The sequence below is a fragment of the Syngnathoides biaculeatus genome, chromosome 9 (assembly GCF_019802595.1).
Source record: "Syngnathoides biaculeatus isolate LvHL_M chromosome 9, ASM1980259v1, whole genome shotgun sequence".
Lineage (NCBI taxonomy): Eukaryota > Metazoa > Chordata > Actinopteri > Syngnathiformes > Syngnathidae > Syngnathoides > Syngnathoides biaculeatus.
In genome coordinates, this window is record NC_084648.1 from 26,826,330 (window position 1) to 26,854,038 (window position 27,709).

A 27,709-nucleotide genomic window follows, 5' to 3' on the forward strand; every position below is an offset into this window, starting at 1 on the left:
GTTGTGTGTGTGTGTGTTGTGTGTGTGTGTGTGTGTATGAGGGGTGGTGTTGGATGTAAGGGGGACAAGTGACTGATTTGGAAAGTTGGGTGGGGGTAGGGGGAGCTCAACTATGCCCCTGTTAAAGCCATCAGTAGTATCCAAGCTGTGTATGTTTATGCATTTATATTTTGTGTGAGAAGCATAGCATATCTCAAACAACCAATGGCTTGGTTCAAATTTGCTGCACATCTGGGGTCTCATGTACGAGTACAAAAGTTGTGTAGCTAAAAGATGTGCATATGCTCTTTTTCAAGGTAAAGTTCAGATGTTTCGAGAGTGAGATGGCTGCGGTGCCTCATGCCAACTTCATGGCTGGCTTATGTACATTTCTGGAGCTTTTCGTTCTTTGCTTGAAACAAGTAACACTGACGAACAATCCATGCCTGATAACATTTGACAACTATGATTTCAACAATGTAAAAGAGGCAAAGACTCAGAATTCACTTGTTACATTACAAAGATGTACAAACACACCTCCTCGTGGAATTGCCTCATTCATGTGCTCTCTTATATTGTCTATCTTTTTGTGTTTTTCATTTGTCTTTGGAGAGATTACACAACTCGCTTAAACAAGGGAAGACTTACGAAACACAAAGGAGTCTACTCCGAACTTTTTTTCAATTACTTTCCCAACTTCCTTTAACTAATTTTTGCAAATCTGGGTTGGGGGCTGCAGTCTATGGTGCACGGAGAAGAAGGGGAAGCGTGCCGGCATCCAAATGAAGCACCACAAGAGAAGATACAGCTTGGTGTTCTTGTTGATCCACCTCATGAATCTACTTGTACATTCTCTACCCAACAAATTGGACAAGTGGCATCTTCTGACAAAGACCAGTAAAGACTTGGGATGTTCCTCCACCCCGTGCTTTACAGGGACATGGCTTTGTCAGGCTGTCCTCGATGGCTCCATCATGCTTCCAGATTTCCATCTACACTGGGCAGACCACATCATGGAGTTATCGTGGAAAACAAAAAGCAACGACATATGTTTAAATATCAATGAAAAATGGAGCACTGAAAAAAAGTCATTTGCATTTACTTCATTTGAACATTGATTGCAGATGATTCAAATGTGTTAAAATGATATTTTTAGGAGAAGAGGGGTACATTATGTCATTTTAATCATGTGCTAGCGATGTACATGTTCACATTAAGTAAATATAAAGGGACTCTTTTAATCATTGTTCACAGGTGAGGACATGGCCAGTCGAACGGGCATCAGCAGCTGGTTGTTGGAGCGTAATTGCATTGGAGATGCTCGGGATGCCAAAGAGACGCCAGAACTGGTGGATGAATCTTTTGTGTCCTGTGACACCAGAGACACTGGGGATGGTGGACAAATCCCCCGAAAATGTACACTGAATTAAAAAGAGTTCTTTGATTTTACCCAATTTGAACATGTACACTAGTTGCACGTGATTGCACTCTGTTAAAATGACATAATTAACCCCTCACCTGCTAAAAAAAAAAAGAAGTAATTTTAACACATTAAGTAGATTTGTTAAGTAAAAACAAACATTAAGTAAATTCAAAGGACTTTTTTTCAGTGTAGCACCTGGCTGCGACTGCATGTCCTCTTCTTTGTAATAAAATAATAAACTGAGTAATCAAACAGGAGTCAAACTTTTTGATTTCCTCCTTAATACATGATGTCATGCTTCTCTTTGATTTCATTACAGATTCATTACAAATATCATATATACAAAATTTACGCGTAAACTTTTATGTCATAGAGCTGAATCCAAGTTACTGTGCGAACACGTCTGTTGTGATTTCTGAAAATACACGTTATTTACCTTGGGAGTAATCAGTCAGCCACATGTCCTACCACCACCCATGAGACAGAGTTTCTCCCATGATTGCAGCGACTCTCCCCTCGAATAGGGTGAGGCCTTCCATGCTTGTTCTTCTGTCTGTTTTGGCCCCACTTTGGGAGTGGGCAGTTGTTCTCTGCTTCACATGGCCCTTCACGTCTAACGTCTTGTTTTTTTTTTTTAATTCAGCGTGTGTGTGCTGTTTTCAATCCACATCACTGACAGCTGCACACACATCGTCCCATTTACTCCTCTTTCACGTGTTGTTCACACTGGAGGACACCATGCCAAATGAGATTTTCTTGCGTGCCTCCACTTCTTTGAACAGTGTCTCAACTTCACAATCTTGTTTTCACTGCCTTGCTCATTTTCTTTTTGTTTTTCTGGTCATGCAGAGATTGTGATCTAAAGTAAAGTCTCGATTTAAATATGGTGATTTTAAATGTGGGTGTGGACAGAGAGTGGTCGACTACTGTAACGTGCGCTCATTTCTACGTGATTGGGATATAAAAAGGAAATGTGCTTGAATACATGCATATGCAGAGATTCATACATCTGGATATTTTTGCGCCTATGGCATTTATTGGATTTGAGGATACGCCATGTTTTAGTAGGAAATCTACGCAAGTCGTTATAAATGAGGCCCCTGAGCTTTTTGTTGTAGTTTTTGCTGAAGCCTTTGTCTCGCTGTTTTGTGTTTGCAGTGCCAAGTCTTCAGTCTGAAAGCAAAAACATTACAAAGGTATTGTTGCCAACCCTAATAAGGATCAACAGTACAGAAAATGGATGGCTGGATGAATGGATAATCTCTCATCAACGTATTTTTGAGAACTTTGATCAATGTCCCAGTTTTACCCCAGTTGAGTAAGTATGCTCCACCATGGTTATTGGTTATTGTGGCTATAAAACCCATCTTTGTCACACCTGACCCTCAAAATCCTCCTCGAGAAGCAAATTACATTGTTCATGTGGTCGTCTGCAGACTTAAGTCAAGCATCAAGGTATAAAAATGGATGTGTGCTCACATGGGTTCTATTTCATAACAGATGTGCTTTGGTGGTTTCTAGGATGGTCTTAACGATCCTCTTACAAGAGTGAGATCTACCAAATGTGTCCAGAGTCTACATGTAGTTATTACTTCCAGTTGTTTAAACATCATCTTGGATGTTTTTATGGTTTTTATGTGGCATTCATCATTTTTAAAAAAATGAATAAAATTTGTTATAGCAAGATGCACTCTTTGATCCCTCCAATTGTTCTGTGTGCTGTCACTTTCACGAGTACTGAAACGTAAATTTCTACCTTTTACGTCATTATTGACTAGTAACCATCTGTGGCCTCTTGTGATTGTACAAGTCGGGACATGAAAGAGATTGAGCAACTTCTAGAATAATTCTATTAATATACAAGTAAGTGGGTGTTTATGCATGTCCAATATTGCCATGATAAGTACATATATCTCTAATGAGGGCATATCAATTATTGACCGGAGAGAGTATATTTAATTACATCCAAGATTATTCAGTTTGATGCTGCAGCTTGATACCTACTTCTTCTTCTTCTTTTTTTTTTTGGCTTGTCCAGTTAGGGATCGACAGAGCATGTCATCTTTTTCCATCTCAACCTATCTCATGCATCCTCCTCTCTTAACACCCTCTGTCCTCATGTCTTCCCCTCGCAACATCCATCAACCTTTTCTTTGGTCTTCCTCTCGCTCTTTTGCCTGGCAGCTCCATCCTCAGCACCCTTCTACCTATATACTTGCTCTCTTGTCTCTGAACATGTGCAAACCATCTAAGTCTGCTCTCTCTAACGTTGTCTCCAAAACATCCAACTTTGGCTGTCCCTCTAATGAGCTCATTTCTAATCCTATCCAACCTGTTCACTCCAAGCGAGAACCTCAGCATCTTCATTTATGCTATCTCTTGTTATGCTTCCTGTTGTTTCTTCAGCACCAACGTCTCTAATCCGTACATCATGGCCGGCCTCACCACTGTTTTATAAACTTTGCCCTTCATCCTAACGGATACTCTTGTCTCACATAGAACACCAGACACCTTTGGCCAACTGTTCCATCCCGCTTGGACGCATTTCTTCACTTCCTTACCACACTCACCATTGCTCTGTATTGATGACCCCAAGTATTTGAAGTCGTCCACCTTCGCTATCTCTTCTCCCTGGAGCTTCAATCATCCCCCTCCGCCCCTCTCATTTATGCACATATATTCTGTTTTACTTCAGCTAATTTTCATTCCTCTCCTTTCAAGTTCGTACCTCCATCTTTCTAATTGTTCCTCCCCCCGCTCCCTGCTTTCACTGCAGATCACAATATAATCTGCGAACATCATCGTCCAAGGGGATTCCAATCTCACCTCGTCTGTCAGCCTATCCATTCTTACAGCAAACAGGAAGGGGCTCAGCGGGGAACCCTGGTGCAGTCCCACCTCCACCTTGAATTCTTCTGACAAACCTACGGCACATCTCATCGCTGTTCTGCTGCCCTCATAAATGTCCTGTACTATTCTAACATATTTCTCCGACATACCAGACTTGCGCTTGCAGAACCACAGTTCCTCTCTTGGTAGTCTGTCATAAATTTACTCTAGGTCTACAAAGTTACAACGTAGCTCCTTCTGACCTTCTCTGTACTTTTCCACGAGCATCCTCAAGGCAAATAATGCATCTGTGGTGCTCTTTCTAGGCAGGAAACCATACTGTTGCTCGCAGATACTTACTTCCACCCTGAGTCTAGTCTCCACTACTCTTTCCCATATCTTCATTGTATGGCTTTATTCCTCTGTAAATTCCACAGTTCTGAACATCGCCTTTGTTCTAAAAAAAAAACGGGGACTAGCACACTTTTTTTCCATTCTTCTGGCATCTTCTTTCCCGCTAGTATTCAATTGAATAATTTTGTTAAAAACTCCACAGCCACCTGACCAAGGTCCAGCTGTCTTTCCACTTTTAATTCTGTTCAATGCCTTTTTAACTTCTCCCTTAATAATTGTTGCCACTTCATGGTCATTTACGCTTGCCTCTTCTACTCTACCTTCTCTCCCATTTTCTTCATTCATTAACTTCTCAAAGTACTCTTCCATCTACTTAGCACACTACTGGCACCAGTCAACATATTTTCATCGCTATCCTTAATCACCTTTTCTTGCTGCACATCCTTGCAGCTTGATACCAGGGAAAAAATAGTGTAACAAACTGTTTTCAGCTTTGGCTTCTGTATGACGGGTTCATGCTGATCCATGTAAAAAGATTGTATGTGCGTGCCCACATGCATGCGTGTGTGTACGTGTGTGTGTGTGTGGTGTGTGTGTGTGCATGTGCGTCTGTGTGTGTGTGTGTTGTGTGTGTGTGTGTGTGTGTGTGTGTGTGTGTGTGTGTGTGTGTGTGGTGTGTGTGTGTGTGTGTGTGTGTGTGTGTGTGTGTGTGTGTGTGCGTGCGTGTCAAAATGGTGGGCAGAGACCAAGAGGAATTATCAAGTATCCAAAGGTAAACACAGTGTACAATAAAATGATGACAGTTGATGCTCATTGTACTTTAAACTACAGTCAGATTTCAAATTATGTCACAATTTTGTGTGAATTATTTTAATGTCATTCATCCATTTTCCGTATCATTTATCCTTGGCGGGTGTGCTGAAACCTTTCACAGCTGAGAGGCAGGGGCTATACCCTGAACACAGACAAAAAATTAAAAAAACATTCACACTCACATTCACAGCTATGGGCAGTCTAGAGTCTTCAATTAACCTACCATGCAGGTTTTGGGGGTGTGGGAGGAAACTGGAGTACCCGGAGAAAACCCTCATAACCACAGGGAGAACATGTAAAACTACATTTAGTATATAGTAGAAAAAAAAGTCTTACTAGTTTAAAACAATATCTGTCACTCCCATCCATTCATCCACTTTCTTAGCTGCTTATCCTCACAAGGGTCACAGGAGTGCTGGAGCCCATCCCAGCTGTCAACGGGCAGAAGGCAGGGTTACACCCTGAACAGGTTGCCAACCAATCGCAGGGCACACGGAGACAGACACCAGTTGCACTCACAATCACACTCTCCAATGAATCTTGCATGTTTTTGGGATGTGGGAGGAAACCGGAGTGCCCAGAGAAAACCCATGCAGGCACGGGGAGAAGATGCAAATTCCACAAAGGCGGGGCCGGGATTGAACCCTGCAACTTAGAACTGTGAGGACAACACTTTACAGCTGCTTCACCATGCCGCCTTTCTGTCACATGCTGAAAATATTCATACTTACAAAGTACTATGTGGATCATCAATGATAAGTATTCATGCCACACAACTATAGCAGCAACCACCACCCCCCCAAACACACACGTTGTTATTGTTTTATTGTATTTTGTAGAAGAAGAAACCAGCGTCTATCTGGCAATTAGTTTGTGGTTGGCCTACCTTACTGTGTGCATAGACCACAGACCCCAACAGCTTCCATGTACCCCCTCTCCGGTCCATCCGCACCATGCGTAGGATCTGTAGGAAACGAAGGCTACGAAGGACTGAAGTTGCAAAGATGTTGCCCTGGCTACCAGCTGACACCACAGCAACTGATGCAATCAGCACTATAATGTCTGTAAGGTACAAAAAAGGATGTTTAGTTCTTATAGTACAATAAATTGTGCAATATTTCTGACCTACTGCCTACAAATACAAAAAATACAGTCTACAGTTTCAGTGTTTACACTTGAAGTGAAGACATTCTCTGAATGAAGTGAAGACACTCTCTGAATCACCTTTATAGGCAGACAACCAGATGCAGAGAAAAGGCATCCCACGTCTTACATCAATCTGTTCAAATTTTATGACGCCAGAAGGGTTAATTGTTATTCTTTATTCGAGCCCTAACCTAAACAATCTTAAATCTGCAGTTGACATATTAGTATGGTAAGTTTCAGGTCACTCATTCATATATATATATATATATACATATATCCAGTATCATTTGGTGTGTGGTGTATGTTCAGATTCATCACTAAAACATCTTCGGTGTTAAGTACCTCAAAGCGTTTTGATAAGGCACGCATAACTTCTTTAAGTTGAAATCAGTATTAAATGCATCATTATTACTGGTGGCAGGATGCGGTTGTAATGCGATGTTTTTCTTTAAGTCACAGTGTTTAATGTAATTATGTAATGTATGTATCATACATTGTGGCAAGGTCAGCTTCTGCCTCACCCGACAAATCTGAATGACATAAAACAGAAGCACATCGAGAAGTGTTTCTAATATATGGTCCTTGTCACATTGAAAGATAAAAATTTTGATATTAAGAAAGATGAAACATATTAAATTCCATTATAATGAACAAAAATATAAACACTTTTTCTCCCATCTTTGTGAGCTAGACTCCAAGTTTTGAAATTTTTTGTACATACACGAAAGGGCACCTCCCTCGAATATTGCTCAAAGCATTTCTCTTTTGTAGAGATAATCCCTCCAACCTCACAGTTGAGGCACATGCTGACAGAATAATTATTGCACAAGTGTGAAATGGGCTGGCCACAATAAAAGGCCACTCTGCAATGTGGAATTTTATCACACAGCACAACGTCATAGAAGTTGCAAGTTCTGAGAGAACGTTTTTTGCATTTGGCATGCTGAGGGCAGGAATGCCCACCAGAGCTGTTGCCTGTAAATTCAATGTTTGTTTCCCTACCATGAGCCATCTCCAAAGGCATTTCAGACATTTTGGCAGTACTGTACATTCAACCAGCCTCACAAACATTTACCATGTGTAACATCACCAGCTGAGGACCTCCTTATCCAGCATGTTCACCTCCAACATCATCTGAGACAAGTCACCCGGACAGCTGCTGCAACAATCGGTTTGCAAAAACAAAGTATTTCTGCACAAACTGTCAGAAACCACCCCAGGGAAAATCATCTGCATGCTCGTTGTCCTCACTGGGTTCTTGATCTTACTGCAATTCGATGTCATAACAAACTTTAGTGGCCGAATGTTCACATTCGATAGTGTCTGGCTCATTAGAGAGATCTTCTCGTTATGGATTAATCCAAATTTTCACTGTTCAGGGTAGATGGCAGAGAACGTGTGTGGTCTTGTGTGGGTGAGCGGTTTGCTGATGTCAATGTTGTGGAGTGAGTGGACCATAGCGGCCATGGAGTTTTGGTAAGGGCAGGTGTATGTTATGGGCAACAAACACGGGTGCATTTTATTAATGCGGTTTTGAAAGCACAGAGATACCACAACAAAATCCTGAGGTCTATTGTGGTGATATTCATTCACGACCAATCACCTCATTTTGCAGCATGATAGTGCATGGCCCCTTGTTACAAGGATCTGTACACAATACCTGGAACCTGTAAAACATTCCAGTTCTTGTATGGCCAGCACACTCCCCACACATGTCATGCACTGAGAATGTTTGGGATACTCTGGATCGGAGTATATGACAGCATGTTACAGTTCTTGTCAATATCCAGCAACTTTGAATAGCCATTGAAGAGGAGTGGACCGACATTCCACAGGCTTCAATCAACAACCTGATCAATTATATGTGAAGGACATTTTGCACTGTGTGAGGCAAACGGTGGTCACACAAGATACTGAACCCCAGACACCCACAATAAAGCACCACTGCACTATTCAGAGTAGCCTATTATTGTGGCCAGCCAAAGGTACACATACCTGTCAACTCGTACGGTTTAGCCGAAGTTCATACGGATTTTGTGGTTGAATCTTACATATACGGCCGTATGTCACAAATCATATGGATTGTGAAACTACAGACCAAATTCCGTTCTCCCAAAAAGTTCTTGTGGTTTCGCAACAGTTTTTTGTCGCAATTGGTCGAGATCACTAGCGTTTGCAGTCGACTTGCTGGTGTTCTGGCTCGCACATCGGCAGGGTTCACCTTCCTCCTCCTCCAAAGTGCTTCCTCAAAATAGCCACTGACACATTTTCCTCCTTGCAGTGTCACTGGGAGTTTGGGTACGTTAGAGCGACACCTAGAGTGTTGTTACCTCTCTTACAGGATCAATTAAATACATTTATTCGCACTTGTTAAGTGATATAAAATAGTGTGATTTCTTGTCATTGAACCAGCAATCATTTGCTGATTTTTACTCCCAAAAGAAATTCAGGTGTGGTTCGGACTCAGTTTCCCAATGTTCACTGCACGCTTTGATGTCATCACGAGGTGACCAAACTGGCTTCTCTGGTCAGCATTAACTTAGTTTTCTCTCCATGCCACTATACCATATAGAGAACAGAGAAAAGAGAGAAAGCAGGCAGAGTCAAAAGGATCGAGAACAATTCTCCTCACCTCTCAAAAATTACTTATTACTTAAAAATTAATTATTAAAATTAATACAATTCTGAACACAGTAATGCCACTAAATAGCATTTGATAATTAGACATTAACTTCAGATATTATCATAATGCAGATCTACAATAAACATAATTGAAAAACTTGTGTTTTTTCCCTCCGTTATTTTGCCATATAATTTGCCTCGGTATGTTCTAAGGATTTTTTGCTCTCTATAAGGATTTTTTTGCTAGTTTCTACAGGTTGGCTCTCTGAAAAGTTGACAGGTATGGGTACACCTCTGCAATAATCATCTAATCAGCATCATGATATGCCACACCTGTGAGGTGGGATGGATTATCTCAACAAATAAAGAATGCTCACTATGTCAGATTTAGACTGATTTGTGAACAATATTTAAGGGAAATGGCCTTTCGTGTATAAAGAAAAAGGTTTCGATCTTTAAATCCAGTTATTAAAAATGGAAGGAAAAATAAAAGTGCTGGATTTATATTCTTGTTCAATGTATTTTGTTGCATTGTGTAGTGTATACAGTCAATAGCAGCCTATGTCACCACTTATCTAGTGTGCCCTTGAGTGGAACAGCCAGAGCCAGAGCCCCGACTTGAATCTAAGTGAACATTTCTGGAGAGAGCTGACCACATCAAACCTGATGTTGTTTGAGAACTGTTGCCAAAAAGAAGGGGCTAAAGTGCCCAAAGATGGATGTGCCAAGCTTGTGGCATAATATTAAGAAAGACTTGAATCCTCCACTGCTGGCAAAAGTGTATAAATAAAGTATTGAGCAAAGTATATGAATACTTTCTTAGTAATTTTTCATAATAATAACAGCAAAAACGTTTTTTTTTTTCATGCTTTCATAACGGTGTGTTGTGTTTAGTTAGTAAATTTGAAGAAGAAGAAGAAAAAAACATTCAATTTTGGATAAAACCTTTTAACATAACGTAGTGGAAAAAGTGAAGCACTATGAATACTGCACTTAATACTGGTGAATGCCATTTTGTTCTGGAAAAGCTATACTTGGGAAAATCATTGTTCAAATGATTGGGGAGGCCAATCGTTTTTGTGAGCACTCTGGTGCTTGGCATTTTGAACCGGTTTTTCTACTATTGACTTTTCAACAAAATAAATGAAAACCGAACACTGAGCTCTGTGCAAAATGTTCCAATATGCTGCTTTATGAGATAATCATTCTTTTTCTGCTATTAAAAATGTGACTAAAATATAAATAGTATTTGCCTCTTGCAGTCAGTTTGCCTTAGCTCCAGCACCACACTACCATTGAGTGGATACGCATTTTCGAAAGAGTTAATGGGAGAAAAAATTGTAAAAGGATAAGTTCATCTAGTTGATCTATGTACAGCAGTGTTGAATTCCTGACTTTTAGACGAAGTCTTTCACTGCTCCACAATGCTGCTTGTCTATTTCTATAGTCCTCCTGAGATCAGCAACACTATAAATAAACACAGACAATTTTCGCGTGAACAAAGTGCGGTCACATGTGACCCATGAGCCCTGTTCCCCTTAAATCAGTCTTTCCAAATGTGTTTTCCAAGAAGCAGTAGAGGGATCTGTCTAAATATTGGAAAAATAAAAGGGAATTGATGCAAACTCGTTACGTAAATGCATTCTTCTCATATGAGCGTTTACCACAGCTCTCCATGACATGGGTAAACTCTGGTCAATCGCATGCAATGGAATATTGCTTACGACCTAAGGTTATATCGCTAGTGTGTTCCAGAGCACATGAATAAGGCAACGGAACGATGCAACAGGCATCAAAACAAGGGAGAGGAAATAGTAAGATTGACTGAGAAATTGCATTATTTTGGGAAATGCGGGTAGGACGCTGTAATAACTCACCAATAACGCAGAAAGGCTTTCTGGCAAAGCGGAGTCTCCCCTGCCACCCTCTGTAGCGACAGCAGCATCCTGCTGACCAGATGCGGATGATGTACTCCAACCCAAACACCACAATCATGACAAACTCCTGCAGGAAGTTCAGCAAATGAAAAAGTCTTAGCAGAAGGGACTGATGCAGTTCGTATTTTCAGAGCTTGTCATAGCCTCTCAGGATAAAGTAAAAATGACAAGTACTCAAGATTCAAGTAGTCAAGTATATAAATCTTTACCTTGTATTTTCATGCAGTACATAGTGATGCAAAAATAGTGTCATTTAAATGGACACAGGAGTAATTTATCTAATCATCACTTTGGCATGACATCCTTGAAATTACACAAGCTGCGTTTGCATGTTGCTCAACATCAAATAGACAACAGTGATGTACGGGATTGAACAGTGCAATGCCAGGAACACTATTTCAGCTGTAATATGTATGCTCTAATTGCATTATATAATTGTCTTGCTCTACACACAATGACTTATTCCTTCAGAAAAAAAAAATCTCTTACTTCCAAGATCCTGTGACACAGAAAAATGTCTTTCCTGTTTTTAATCTCAATAAAGCAAAGCAAAGCAAACTTATTTGTGTAACAAATTTAATACACAAGCTAACTCAATGTGCTTTTCATGATGCATTTAAATACACAGAAATACAATATTTTAAACAAATAAAAAATAAAAATAAATTAAAATAAAGGGGCAGAACGGTGGCCCAGCTGTAAAGCGTTGGCCTCACAAGGTTCAATCCCGGCCCCGCCTGTGTGGAGTTTGCATGCTTCTCCGTGCCTGTGTGTGTTTTCTCCGGGCACGCTGGTTTCCTCCCACACCCCAAAAACATACATTAATTGGACACACTAAATTGCCCTCGGTGTGGTTGTGAGTGCGACTGTTGTCAGTTTTCATGTGCCCAACCAGTTCAGGGTGTACCATGCCTCCTGCCCATTGAGAGCTGGGATAGGCTCAAGCACTCCCATGACCTTTATGAGGATAAGTGGCAAAGAAAAGGAATGGATGGATGGATGAAAATAAATGTACAATTTAAACAGCACACAATGCAGGAAATATAATTGAAAAGTGGAAATACTCTCAAAAGCATGAGAAAAAATAAGTTTTTAACGTGGATTTAAAAACATTCACACTTGGGGCATACATGACTACTGTTGGCATCTTATTCCATTTGTGTGCAACATAATAGCTAAATGGAGTTTATAAAACAGTGGTGAAGCCAGACATGATGTACCGATTAGAGACGATGGCACTGAAGAGTCAACAGGGAGCAGAGCTGGAGGTGGCAGAAATAAAGATGTTAAGGTTCTCGCTAGGAGTGAGCAGGTTGGATAGGATTAACTGCTCCCTTTGCACAAATGAAATTATTAACACATTTATTTGTATAGATTTGACATCTTGCACTTCTTATTAGGAATAGTCCCCAAACTGAAATATCTCTTGTTCTTTGTTGTTGTTCCTATGTTGTTCTTTGTTCTATATGTCGTACCAGGAGAGCACAACAGCTGGAGAAAAATTCCTTGTGTGTTTTTACGCACTTGGCCATTGAATCTTATTCTGATTCTGATTAGAAATGAGCTCATTAGAAGGACACCCAAAGTTAGATGTTTCAGAGACAAGGTTTGAGAGAGCAAACTTTGATGGTTTGGACATATCCAGAAGTGAGAGAGTGAGTATATTGGTAGAAGGAGGCTGAGGATGGATCTGCCAGGCAAAAGAGCGAGAGGAAGACCAAAAAGAAGGTTGATGGATGTTGTGAGTCAAAGGTTTTAAAAACAAACCATAATTTGTATTTATTTCTAGCTCAATAACATCACCAACAAACACCTCTTAACTCTATATAACAGTAATGACGACTATTTTGTATCCCAAAATAGAAAAGAATTTTTGAGATTTTGTGGTCCTTCGTTTATGTGTCCGTGGCTACCTTTCACTTGTAAAACTGTGAAGCCAAACCATGTTAATAATTATCTATCTATCTATCTATCTATCTATCTATCTATCTATCTATCTATCTATCTATCTATCTATCTATCTATCTATCTATCTATCTATCTATCTATCTATCTATCTATCTATCTATCTATCTATCTATCTATCTATCTATCTATCTATCTATCTATCTATCTATCTATCTATCTATCTATCTATCTATCATTTCCTACAAGCATCAACGAAATCTGGATTTCCATAACTCTAGCCAATGCCACAGGGTTATCCCCTCAGCCCCACAGTGCATTGAGGAAGTGATCAAAGCAGAGACATTCCCAACCAAGTATTGAAGATTAACATATCATTTTGAAAGTATCATATTTTGATATCTTTAATGTGACCCTAATTTCTCTTTTTTTTTCCTTCAAAAACTGAGACATAAATGGAGATTTCTTTGCGGTATTCGAAATGTTTGAATTCCTCACTTCATGTGTTTTATGAGCAGTAATACCAAATTATGTAAAAAGAAAAAAAGAATTACTTGAAATTGTGGGACCTGCGTCTATACTCTATAAAAGTTAAACTTTTTGAATGGAATCATGGATATAAATATAATGTGTGCCCTTGCCCTTTCGCTGTTCATCATTCGTGGCCCTGCATATTGGCGGGTTTTGCTCTCAAGTTTTTTTTTCTTTTTTAAATGTTCCGTAACCTCACAATCTTAGAGGTCTTAAAGTCACTTCTAGATAGACATGGTGCCTTGTAAAGTGGTACCCCTTATGTGTACACTGAGTTCCAAAATTGGCAAATGTTGTTGTATTGCTTGTCCAATAAAATACAGTTAAACACACTGGCAACACTGTTAGCCAGCATACGAGCACACGTTTTAGCTTGTATGTAAGCTATCATATGATGGCACTTAGAACAGTGTGCAATTGTATACAATTAATAAATTGAACAATTGTATTTCACCTCTGCAAGGAGAAAAAACTTACATGTGTACCTCTGTAGACAAGTCATTACTGACGATGTTGTACACACTCATGGTGTCATCACGAAACAAAAATGATCACACCACAGCAAACAGCAATTTAAAAGAATGGCTTAAGAAATAATTGACACAAAACATGCACTTTAAACGCTATTTACATCCTTCCAGCATGCTTTGTGGCACTAAAGAGGTCAATCCTTAGTGCTGCAAAGCATGCTGAGATTATGTAGATGGGAATTAAAGTGCACATTTTGTGTCAATTATTTCTTCGGTTAGATTTTCTTTTGTTTTTTTATTTGATAGTTATGCTATTCTGTTTACTCTGGTGTGATCGTTTTAGTTTCGATGTGTGTACAACATCACCAGGACTGACCTGCTTACACAGGCAGTGTATGCGGCAAAGTCAGCTGTAAAAAAATTATTATTCTTCACAGCCTCATAAAAACCATCATAAAACAGCTTACATACACGTTAAAACATGTCCTAGCATGCTTGCTAACAGCGTAACAAGAGTGTTAAAGGGTACTTTGTTGAGCAAGTCACACAACAATTGTGCACATAAGGTATGTTGTCTATTTTGGAGAAAATTTACAACTTTTTAGTGCATCTTGTGGTTACAAAACTATGGTACATATATATAGGTATATTAGTACTGCATCCATTATTTATGGATTTTTGTTATTCACAGGGGTGTAAGGAGTGTAACCCCCATAAATAATGGGAGAACACTGTACATTTCTTTGAAATTCATTTTTTTTTTTTTTTTGGGTAAGGCTCTATATATTTCTGAGGTCAAAATGTATTATTAAAAACCTCTGTTCAACTTAGAACTCAGAAATATCTTCATGAGGAATCAACAATTTAAACGTTTCTGCAAGATAGAAATGTGAAGAAAGATGAATCAAAAATGGAAAAAATCTTGGTTCTGTTACTTACCAAAACAAGAAGACAATAGGAGGAGAAAACCTGATGAGTTGGAATGGTAGAGAACACAGAGAGGACCAGGCAGCTGAAGACCAAGACAAACCTGAACACAAAATAAAGACCATCAATACAGTACTGCAAACACAACATTTTGTCAACCAATTTCTTTTTCAGAGTGACAATTTTGACAAAACTTGCAGTAATATTTTCTGCAGTAAATAGTAAAATATTATAATAAAATTTTATTCACTGTCCTCCTATACTAAATTAATCAGGTTTGTTTGTGCAATGTGCTTTGCAATGAACAGGCAGTAAAAAAAAAGGATTTCGGAAAAAATAGTGTCACTAGACCGTTTCCACAAAGTCTCCCTTTGGCTAAAAATGCAGGAGTATGGAGAGAGAAGGGTGCATTAGCCAGTGCAAATTGGAAGCCGGTCCCAAGCCTGAATAATTGCAAAGGGTGACATCGTGAAAGTCATCTGCCTTAAAACTTTGCCAAATAATTGTGGGTGCTCATCCAAAGGATTTGGTTCCAGATCAGTCGTGGTCTGGGTTAACAATGTCCCTGTAGGTCACTGTGGGTTGAACGTGTAAGAGAGGTGGAAAGCACCAAGCTTAGAACTTAATGTGGCGATTTTGAATGTTGGGACTATGACAGGGAGCTGGTTGGTATAATTATGTAGATAAAGGTTAATAGAAGGTAGAAGCACACAGGTGGATTACTCTTATGTAGACAACGTAATCTGAAAAACGTGACTGACTGTGAAGTTTTGGTAGCGGACATTGTGGGTAGACAGCGGTGTGTAAAATGACTGGTGATGGGGAAGAATAATAATCAGAAAAAGGCAGAGGAGAGAAGTATGTGGTGGAAGCTGTAAAATGAAGAGTCTTGCGTGGACTTTTGGAAAGAGGTGAGATGGGCTCGCAGTGGACAGGAAGAGCTTCCATAAGACTGGACCACTACAGTCAAGGTGATCAGAGATAAAATCAGGAAAGTACTTGGTGTGTCTTCAGGTAAAAAAAAGGGAGAATGAGACTTTGTGGGTGGACCTCAAAGTACAGTAAATCATGTAAGTTTAGATTTTAGATATGAAGAAGTGGGACACTGAGAGGACTGAGTTAAGGAGAAATTAATTACAGTGGACCCCCGGAATTTGAACGTATCTACATAAAAAATGTTTTCAACTCAATTCTCGGTTTCCAAATAGCCGAGCATTGGTAGACGTGCACGGGGTGGTGCCGAGACGAGCTGCTGTCCACTTTGAGTCAAGCAGCCACTCTTGATCCACGTCAGTGGGTGACCATAGGACGTGAGTGCCTCAAAAGATTGTTTTTGTTATTTTTCCAGTATTTTCTTTGCCATGGGCCCAAAGAAATACATTGGTACAACCAGAAGGGAAGGAAAAGAAAGTTGAATATACCATGGTGGAGCTAAGAAGGCCAAGTACAGAAATGTGTTTGTTACAGCTCTTGGTAGCATCATATGGCTAAGTTGACTAGTTTGGGTATCCTGAAGAATAAAAATATAATAAAAGGCAGCTAATGTTGCCAAAGGAGTGCCCCACATTACAAAGCAAAGGCCACGGATAATTCAAAAATGGAGTAGGTACTGAAGAATTCTGCAGTTAAATCATGGAGAGGTGACTCAGACGGTTTCTTCTTTCCTTTTGAGTCCCTCCGATGCCATTGCACCGCCACCAAAAAGGTATATGACACACATTTAAAATTTAAGATACATGGTTTTTTTTTATTGTTTAAGGTTTTATATCCAGTGTCATTAAAGTTGTTCTGTTTTTTTCATTAAAATGTTGAGCATATATAGTAGTTTTGCAGCCGAACACAATCTATTACTTCCTGCAGTCAAGTGGTTACTGGTTATGTAATTTATTTCCAAGTCTCCATGGCTGCATTGAAGTAGAGTCTGGGGGCTCATTACTGTCAGCCCCATGGTGAAGCACATGTGATCACAGCATTGAAAGGAAGTGTTTCAATTTTGAAAATCTTGGCAAATCGGGATCATACAGAGTATTTGAATTGTGGCTGTGTGAAAATGGTGGGCGTACGGAGTAGGTCACTGCCCCGCAGCCCACAATATGAATACAGAACACGACAGTGGTGTTCTGACCTCAGTAAGACCTTCGTTCACATCCAGGATAAGATCGCTACTTTTTCCACAGCCACAATGTGTTATCCCTTTTCAGTCTAAAATATATTGTTAGAAAAGCTATTGGTTCTAAGGGACTTAAAAGTTAAAAAAAAGTTTTGGGGTATCGCCGTTGACATTTTCAGACTTTTCAATAACGCGAATTTGACTGGAGGACATTATTTAGTGACAAGTATTGTACAGTTGTCAGCTGAACAGCAAGCTCCTTGTTCTGAGCACACCTACGCCTCTTGCACTTACACAAGGTTGTCAGAACGAATAATAATAGTGACAATCAACCCCCTCCAACCATAGCCTTGCTCATGTTTTCCTGCAGAATATATTTACTCTCAAAAATGGGTGCTGAAAAACACTGTGACAGCATCATTAAGAACTCAATGAAATCCATTAATTGGTGTCATAAAGATGTGTTCTGTATTGGGCTTGGTCCCTGGGTGTTGTGGTGCCTCACAGTCACTGGAGTCTGCATTTGCGCCACACTGCTCTGAACTTTGTCCTCCAAACATGCATCACATCACACATCAAATGTTATACTAAAATGACTTTGATGATCAACTTTGAGGTCAGCCCAAGTTAGAAGTCAATGTAACCTCGAGTCATGCTGAGAGTAATGAAGCAGCTCAGGAAATGACTGATATATCAGAGCTCAGTGATGGACTGATGAGGCATCACGCATTTAACATTTTTTCTCCTATTTAATCCAAATGGGGAAGATGTACCTCACAGTTTGGGAGATGCTGTCCATGGTGCTGAATTCTATCTGCACTATTCTGGATTCCTGCTCCAATCTAAATCGAGTATTGATTTCCACTATTTACCCCACCCAAGCGGTAATTGACAATTACGAGACGTATTATTTTCATCACCACTATTAGCTGTTTGAGTCACCATTCCGCCTCTCCCTGAATGCGAATTCTGTTTAATCTTACTTTATTCCCTCCAACATGAAGGCAGAAAGAAAAGTATACATGCCAGAATTTTAAACAAAATGATATTGTCCCCAAATCTTTCATTATTCTCCATATACCACTGGTGGGCTTTGTGTGAATCTTCAGTATCTTGTGTTTTATCTTGCACAAATGTGGAGGACAGAGGTCCTTCCCTGTCTTTTATGTTTTATAATGTATTAATAATGTCCATTAAATGCCCTCTAGTGTCTCATTCTTGTGAGTGCGCATGCTTGTGATTCCAAGCAACTACAGCTCACATTTTCTTGCTTGAAAACTAATACGTACTAGTCTGAGTTCTGGGCGTGTTGTCAGGGGCATGCTCATTCACTTGTCAATATATTTACTTAATCTTGTGTTGATGATCTTTATTTTCTCTACTATGTAAAACAAAAATATATTGTTTAATTTTGTCATATGAGTTGTATTTACTTTTGTTTATGTCTCAACTGATTTTCCTGAATTAATCAGTAAATTGTTTGTCAACAAGTTTGTCAGTATTGTTAAAAATATCACCAGCATCTGGAGGAGACTTTGATTCTTCCATCGATGAATTGTTGTCTATTCAGGAATAGCAATTTTGTGCCCTGCATTTCTTGATTTATTCCTGTTCATAGACAGGTTTTTGGCTCCATATTATTCCATTAATCTTCATGTCGCAGACTTCTGGATCGTGGCGTCAACCACAGGAATCAGATGACCGCGTCAACAGAAAAATTGATGATGCAATTCGAATTGAATTACTGCATGCTTCGGGATCAGCAGACTGAACCAAAAATGACTGCGTAAATTTGGAAGTCAGTTCCCAGTGCTGCGTGTGAGGCATCGAATATTGTCTTAATGTTGACGTTCTTAGTGAAATATTCAAATTAGCTTTCCTCATGAAGGCAAAACAATAATAAATAACAGTGATGTTGAAGAAAGATAATCTGCTATGTTCAATAGACATCTATTATATGCTGTGTAGGAATGCAGTGGCACATCTCTCCAAAGTGGGAACAACTATTGTTGTACTTCCACTGTCAATGACATAACACTGATTTTTATGTTATTAAATGATGCTTTTTTCAAAAAAGATGATTACAGGAGTCGGGAACATTTAAGTTTCGTTACAATTGTCTTTATTCATCTAACAGTGAATATGGATTGTACATTATGAAATGTTTCAGTTGTCATTATTTATACTTTCTCATGCACAAGAAAAGAACAAACACAGCCTGTTGAAGGTGAAGGGGAGGGGTATGCTTCCTGAGTGTGCCAACAATCTACCCTTTTATCCAGTTGTTACAAGCCTAAAATACCATGTGCTAGAGAAGTAGAAAAAAAAACTCGTAGCTCCAAGCAAGAGAGACTATCCTTTATTCAAGTGGTATGGAAGCATTTCCCCCAATCATTTAGCAGAGAGACTGTCAAAGCCAAGTTAAAGTCCTTTTGATACCAAAGAAAAGAAATACTCATGTTTAATGTCTTAAGCACTGTCTTTTTCTCAGTGGGTAAAACAGCTCTGCAAATTAAAAATCCATCACCAGATAATGGAAAGAAAATTAGAGGAACTGAGCAATTTGAGTCAAACTCTGAACTCAACATGTTTTTCTTGATATTAATGGTTTTGTAAAGAAAAAAGAAACAATGTTTGGACACGAGAAAGCAAATATTGAGGTGGGGGATTATAGTTGTGTTGTATTTTCACTGCATACTTGTATGTGTTCTTTATTGTATTGTTATTTTTTCTGTTGTTGCACGGCTTCAAATGAATCTCAATCAAGACAAATTAGTTTCTGCCGATAGAGACAGATGTGATCAATTTAAAAAGTCCCTCAGATGAGATTAGCCATTCATCCTCACTGCTTTAATATGGTGGTTGTTCGCACACAGTTCCCATGATCCGCGTTATGGGAGTGGATAGTGTCCACAGCAGTCACTGTTGGGATTGATCTTTGTCATTTGCTAGCCTATTGATCATTTTCTCCATTTGAAAATGCCCATGGTGACTTTCTCGTTTAGTCTCATTTACTTGGACATGATGTGCTCAGTTTAGTGGTGACCCACTTTACAGAGACTCTTTCCATTGATCCACCCCATTTGTCAGCTTTCTCTGGTCAGAGGCAGCTAAATACCAATATATTTGAGCTCTTCTGTATGTTTAATATACACCCAGAAAAAACATGAAATTAATATGTGATTAGATTTCCCCAAAACAACAGTGGAATGGTCACTTCATCTTGAATACACAATAACAGGAATGTTAAAAATTGGATCCAGGGTTTTAGAAAAATGTAAATTTTTGTGTCAGAAAAAATTGATGAATTTGATGAAGGCTTTAAGATTTCATTTTTTTTAACGGGCGCAGGGCACATAGAGACAGATAACAGTCGCATTCACAATCACACCAAAGGGCAATTTAGGCCTTTGGGATAGGGAGGAAACCGGAGTGGCTGGAGAAAACCAATGCAGGCACGGAGAGAACATGCAAACTCCACACGGGCGAAGCTGGGATTTGAAACCCAAACCTCAGAACAATGAGGCCAATGGTCCAGCCGCCTCCACCATGCCACCCAAAAAATAATCCATCCATCCATCCATCCAGCCATTTTCTTCGTCACTTATCCTCACAAGGATCGCGGGAGTGCTGGAGCCTATCCCAGCTGTCAATGGGGAGGAGGCGGGTTACACCCTGAACTGGTTGCCAGCCAATTGCAGGGCACATGGAGACAGACAACAGTTGCACTCAAAATCACACCTAGGGGCAATTTTGTGTCACCAATTAATGCATGTTTTGGGGATGTGGGAGGAAACCGGAGTACCCAGAGAAAACCCACGCAGGTTCAGGGAGAACTTCCAAACTAAACACAGGCGAGGTCAGATTTGAATCCAGCTCCATACATCTTGCGTGGGTTTTCTCCGGGTAGTCCGGTTTCCTCCCACATCCCAAAAACGCATTAAATAGACACTCTAAATTTTCCCTGGGTGTGATTTTTAGTGCGACTGGCTGTCTGTCTCTATGTGCCATGCATTTGGCTGGCAAACAGTTCAGGGTCTACCCTGCCTCCTGCCTGATGAGAGCTGGGATAGGCTCCAGCACTTCCGTGACCATTGTCTTCAAACACACATGTACCTGCTGCTCCTCTATTCTCAAAGACTTCTGCTCAATCAAAAACCCCTTAGCTACCCAGGGGGCCAGGCTACCAGGCAAATGGATGTGACAAACAGCAGTGGATCCAAGTGACATACTGCAAAATGCATTTTCTCTGATCTGCTCAGACAAACCCCTGCGGCCTTAGAATAGCAAGGACCACATTGACCAGCACTGTCGGAAAGAGATGATAGTAGTGTTTTTTTTGTTGTTGTTGTTGTTGTTTTTTTTTTGTGATCTGACTTGTAATCTGGAAAATCTTCTTTAAATGTGACCTGGGATTTATACAAAATTATACAAATAATATGTGTATTCAAAAATGTTGTGTAAAAAGAGATCTGTTAACGTGTACACATTTGTGTGCACAGGTATGTCAATATTTTAAATGTATTGTTTTTGCAAAAGTTATACCTACTTGCTGTTTTGAAAAAGCCCACGTGTGTCATGATCCTGCCGCTCCAGCCCGGGCTGTGCGGTTGTCCGCGGTTGCTCTGAGTGGGAGGTGCACACCTGCGCCTCATGCAGCCTGATTATGCTGTGTATTTATATGACCCCGATGACGAGTGGCCGGCGCCAGTTCGTTGAGCTTCATGTCCCGTTCCAGCACTCTCGTATCCCTGATCGACAACCTGTGTGTACCGACCTTCGCCCGTTCTCCGACCAACCTTGTAAGCCTGACTCCTTTGATACTTCCGCCTGCCTTGATCGTTCTCCTGTGTAGTGACTCCTGGCTGCCCGCTCACCTGCTCTCTTTGCCCGACGTCCCAACTACTGCTGCTGCACCGGACTGCCTGCTCGATCCCCGACCTCGGCATATAATAAACGTTTCTCCTTGAACTACCTTGCATCGCCCGAGTCCTGCATTTGGGTCCTACCCCGGTTCCGATGTTTCGTGACAACGTGGTCAGTGAATACACTGGTAAAATAGAAATATAATTTATAGCAGCCAGAATACTTTTGTACATTCTTGAAAAACTTTTTTAAAATCAATATACCTGGTTAAGGGGGGGGGGACTATATATTTTGAAATAAGCGACAAAACGTGGTTCGGTGGTTCCTCAAACAGTTTAAAATGTTTATGTTGGACAATTTGAGGACAGTCCCAAGAGCCATGTAGGTGTATAATGTACAATCTCAGATCAAACACATTTGGTGCAGTCACAAAACATGTATGAACATACTCTAGATTGGTGGCTAAAAAATTTGTCAATTCAAGGAAAACAGTGACAAGAGGTTTGCATATCTGTCTCAAAGATTTGAGGTTTTGGATTTGAATCTCAGGTGTCAGTTTTCCTCCAACTCCTGCACTTCAAAAACATGCAGATTAAAGATTTACAGTACATGACAAAAACTATCTACTCTATGTACTGTATAATTTTAATAGATAGTGGGCCTTGTGAGGATAACCCACTTGGAAAATAGTTGGATGAATTTAATTTTTCATATTTCAAATGTTCATATATGATGTTACCCACAATTAATTTTCAAGTAATCAAGTTACTTTCATAATGTGGTACTTGGATCATGTTACTGTTACGTATGTCATTATGTATGTATGTCATTGGAAACTATTTTTAAAGTAAATATTTTAACTCTGTCTGGTCCTACCCCAAAAGTTGAAAAACAAAGGGCATTGTGTAAATTTGCTGCCAGCATCTAAAATTGCGAATCTTTTGCAGAAACATGATTATTGTCTAAATTCAAGACAAAAAAGTATCCTTAAATGCAAATGGTGTTTGTCAGAGTGTAATGCCTCCCTTTAAAGACCACCCCGCATTGGTGCCAACCACTGTCTGTCTTTGCACCAGATGGCATGGTATCAGTGTTGGGAAAACCTTTTTCTCCAGAGTTGGGTGGGAAAGTACTCCACTTCCAAGTGGTGAACACTAATTTCTTTGACAGGCAGGCACACAGAGTCTCTGTTAAACAGATTTGCTATGTTGTTAATAAAGATTAAATACACTTTGCAGTCTCACTAAGCATGTGACTGTTTTGTGGAAACACGGAAAGAGGTGCCAGATATGCAATTTGTTAAAACATTTGCTTTGTTTTGTGCCATTTCGTTATCATGCTGAAAATTTTATATAACAGCTAACAGAAGGCAGAAAATAGTACTGAAGATAGTATTCAGTAATCATATAACCTGAAGCAGGATCAATGGAGATGTACAGATGATGGTCTCATTTACTTTGCTTATTCAACAGTAATAAACATGTGTAAAGTGTCCTATCTGTGCCATGCAGTTTCTCTTTTGGAGTATGGGTGCCGCTTTCTGACTCCTCCCCAGCAATCAGCATCACCTTGGCCATGTACATGTCTTTTATTAACACTCATCACTCGCTCTATATAAATCTGTCAATCCCAGGAAGATAGCAACTGCGTATTGACCCTTGCTTGTGGTACACTGGGCAACTCTTGTACGTCATGCACACAAGTACAATGAAGAAAATAAATATTTGAACACCCTGCTATATTGCAAATTCTTCCACTTAGAAATCATTGAGGGCTCTGAAATTTTCATCGTAGGTGCATGTCCATTCTGAGATCTAAATCTAAAACGAAATATCCAGAAAACACAATGTATGATATTTTAACAATTTATTTATGTGATACAGCTGCAAATAAGTATTTAAACACCTGTCTATCAGTTAGAATTCTGACCCTCTAAGAACTGTTAGTCCGCCTTTAAAAGTCCACCTCCACTCCATGTATTATCTTGAATCAGATGCACCGGTCGTTAGCTGCAGAAAGACACCTGTTCACCCCATACAATCAGGAAGACTAAAATGTGTAACATGTCCAAGACAAAAGAGCTGTTCAATGACACCAGAGACAAAATTGTACAACTCCACATGGCTGGAAAGGGTTACGGAGAAATTGCCAAGCAGCTTCGTGAAAAAAGCTCCACTGTTGGAGCAATCATTAGAAAATGGAAGAAGCTAAACATGACGGTCAATCTCAATTGGAATGGAGCCCCATGCAAGATATCACCTTGTGGGGTCTTAATGATCCTTAGAAAGGTGAGGAATCAGCCCAGGGCTACACGACAGGACTTGGTCAATGACCTGAAAAGAGCTGGGACTTCCGTTTCCAAGGTAACTTAGTAATACACTAAGACGTCATGGTTTGAAATTGTGCATGGCATGGAAGGTTCCCCTGCTTAAAGCAGCACAAGTCAAGGCCTGTCTCAAGTTTGCCAATGGCCATTTGGATGATACAGAGGAGTCATGGGAGAAGGTTTTGTGGTCAGATGAGACCAAAATGGAACTTTTTGATCATAATTTCACACTGTGTTTGGAGGAAACGTTTGACCTCTGTAATTGTAAACAAAAGCTCCCGTTCCAAATATGAACATTGGTTTTCTCAGGTGTTCAAATACTTATTTGCAGCTGTATCACACAAATAAATTGTTAAAAAAAATCATACATTGTGATTTCTAGATTTTTCTTTTTAGATTATCTCTCTCAAGGTGGACATGCACATACGATGAAAATTTCAGAGCCCTCCATTATTTCTAAGTAGCAGAACTTGTAAAATAGCAGAGTGTTCAAATTTTAATTTTCCTCATTGTAACTATCCGGCGACACGCATCTGTAATTAACTGATTGTGTGCTTCTTTGTCTCGAGCCACTCCGCCAAACTATCCCACCTACTCACATGGCCGCTTCCTGCTTGCTCTTTGTCAAGACAGTCCACAATCTTATCTTTGATAATCTTACCCTGAGCCAACCTTCAATGAACTAAACCCACTGGTACTCCCTCAGCTTCATTCTGCTTTTGGGTCCAGTATGAGCTGATACAAATAGTATCAAGACATAAAGTGGAATTTAATTCTTGATTGTTTTGAAAGTTCAAGAAAAGCATGTTACAGACTCTTATTTGTCATGAACCAGTGGCACAGTAGCAGACCCAAATGCAGGACTTCCAGGCAAAGGCATAATGTTCAGAGTGGTTTTATTCCAAAAACAGGTCATCACCAAAAGGCAGTCCAAAACAAGACAGAGGCACCAAAACAATAGGCTAGGCAAGATAAAAAAAAACAAGGTCCAATGACTATGAGGCAAACCGAGAAGCATAACAAGACGTGATCAAACTAAAATCGCACAGACTCGCTGTGACAAAGGATTGCTCTACACTAATTTACGCACAGTAGCGGAGTATCCCAGACTGCAGTGAAGCATCCTCAATGAACTGGCAAATGCCGATGACACATTTACCACTTAAGTACTTAGTTCATTAGTGTCCCAAATGTGACAGCTGTCTGAGGTGGCACCGCCTAGAGCAGTGGCTTGGCCACGCCCCTCACAGGAAGAGCCACCACGGCAGTGGCCAGATATTGCTCATGACATTATTAAAGCCCCATTGACACGAAAAGCATGATTTTTAGTACGTATTTAAATCTTAAAAAAAAAGGCAGGCAGAATGGACCCATCCGTTTTTTCACTACACAACCTGAAGATGTATGGCTTTTTGTACCTCCCGCCATAAAATTCCTTTGTTTTGGAGAAGAAGCAGGAAGAGATGTTGTCAGCAAGCGCTTACTCAGGTGGCCTCATGTGTTTATACCATCCTTGTTCCTTCGTGTTAGCCAAAATTCCGGCTCATATTGCTGGATATTGTTCGAACACTTGGGAGGATGGATTCATTTTTCATACTTTTCCAAAAGACCCAGTTCATCGTGAAAAATGGATTGCACAGGTGCAAAGGACGAGAGCTTCGTGGGTTCCAAATGACAGGTAGGTGTGTATTGATGTACTAAAAAAAAAAGAATACTTGGGAGGGACATAATCCTCTCAGAACATAACAAAAGATCTGCGTACATGAGTCAGGGGTGCTAAATGTGTCAATGTGCCTGTCGGCGTCGCGTTCGCCGAGCACGGCTTCAATGGCGCCCCGTCCGCCGCGCACAGCTTTGGTGACGCCGTATCCACCAAGCACAGCTTCCGCCGGGGTGGCTCATACATACTGTTGGGGACTCTGTTGTTGGTTAGAAGTGATCCGCATATCATTTAAATATGACTCGAAATGATAGGGTAACATTGTCCCAGTCACTTCACTCGATTGTGAGATGTTCTCTTCTTTGAAAAGAGCTTCCGTGTCCCATAGCAAGTGCCATTACTTTGTTTTCAATGGTGAATGTCCCGGTGTGATGTCTGTTGATAACGTTGCAGTTAACATAGCAACCACTTGGAAGTTGAAAGAAACTTCTGCAACTTTGTGCATGGATGACACGCTCTCCGCTCATATTTATTTTTTCATATAGACATTGAAGTGAATAATGTTTTATGTATTTTTTATATATTTTATGTATTTTTGTATATGGGGAAACCAAAGAATAATTTTAATTGATAAGGCAAGCATAATTGCTCCTTTAAATTATACCGTATGTATGGACAAATATAGTATGATGAATTAAAAAAATCCAAATAAAATCTGCCAGTTTCTTCTCATGTACTTTTTGAAAGATAATTACTAGGCAGACTAATCATATTTTTTTTCATTTTTTTTTCTTGTTCCACAGTGACAGGAAAACACTAATGGACTGTAAAAAAAACATATATAGTTAATAACAATGTCACAGCGAAACAGCATAAAGTTGAAGGTATCTAAAGTGAACTTTCTGTTAACTGTAAATGAATAGTTTCAATAATACAGTGTTTTTAAAAATGTATGAGTTGATATGATCACAGAGAACGAATCAGCTGCCATGCACAACTAACAGAAACCGAAGGGGAACAATTCAGGTTCAGCGTCAGCAGCATTTTTGAAGCCCAAAGCCGCACCTCCCAACCGCCCCCAAAAGAAAAAAAAATGCATTGATGTAACTGAGCAAAGATGAAGAAAAGGAGCGAGTGCACATTTCAAAGTATTAGCGGGAGTCAGGGGGAAAAGATATTTTCGTTCTAGAATGGATATTACTGTACGTCACTGCAACAGACAATGGTCCCCAAACTGGTAGCAGCTTAAACAGGAGGTTCAATAAATCCTGCTGAATTTGGGCCGAATGTTGTGAATACTCAACGTGGGACACTCCTGGTGACGCCTACAGTGGACTAAAATCATCATCTGTGCGATCTTAGTACCCAAATTGGAGCCGTATCGTTCACATTGAAGCTGCTCGGCCTAAGTTAGCCTAGCCTAGATCACTGACAACAAAACGCGTCTGTATTCTAATATTTAACTGAGCTGAACTAATATTTAACATCAACCGTTAGTACTTACATGACTGGCAAAACCTAGGTTTTGTTCACAAAGAGGAACATGAGTACTTAGTAGGAAGTTGGGCATTTTGAAACGTCAACTTAAACTTGCTTATAGGCCCGGTCGAACTTAGCTTAGCTGTCTAACAACGAGACGCGTTTGTGATCAAATCATGCTGTCGATGAAACATCGAACGTGAGTAACTTCATAACTTGCACGACGAGGGCCGTGAGGACTTCTAGGAAATGTAACAAGTCTTATCTTAGTATATTTTTGTACCCAAATTGGTGCCATATCGATCGCGTTGAAGCTGCTCGGCCTAAGTTAG

General features: G+C 39.9%; 1 protein-coding gene across 1 annotated transcript in view; it reads right to left on the bottom strand.

The window, feature by feature from the left end:
* LOC133506254 (potassium voltage-gated channel subfamily KQT member 5-like) overlaps positions 1 to 27,709 on the bottom strand; it is a 180,461-nt gene that overhangs the window by 54,514 nt on the left and 98,238 nt on the right. The window contains exons 5-7 of the mRNA XM_061830222.1: positions 14,949 to 15,039; positions 11,044 to 11,170; positions 6,285 to 6,460 (exon numbers count right to left, since the gene is read on the bottom strand). Coding sequence (XP_061686206.1) covers positions 6,285 to 6,460; positions 11,044 to 11,170; positions 14,949 to 15,039 — 394 coding nt within the window. The remainder of the gene's footprint in view (positions 1 to 6,284; positions 6,461 to 11,043; positions 11,171 to 14,948; positions 15,040 to 27,709) is intronic.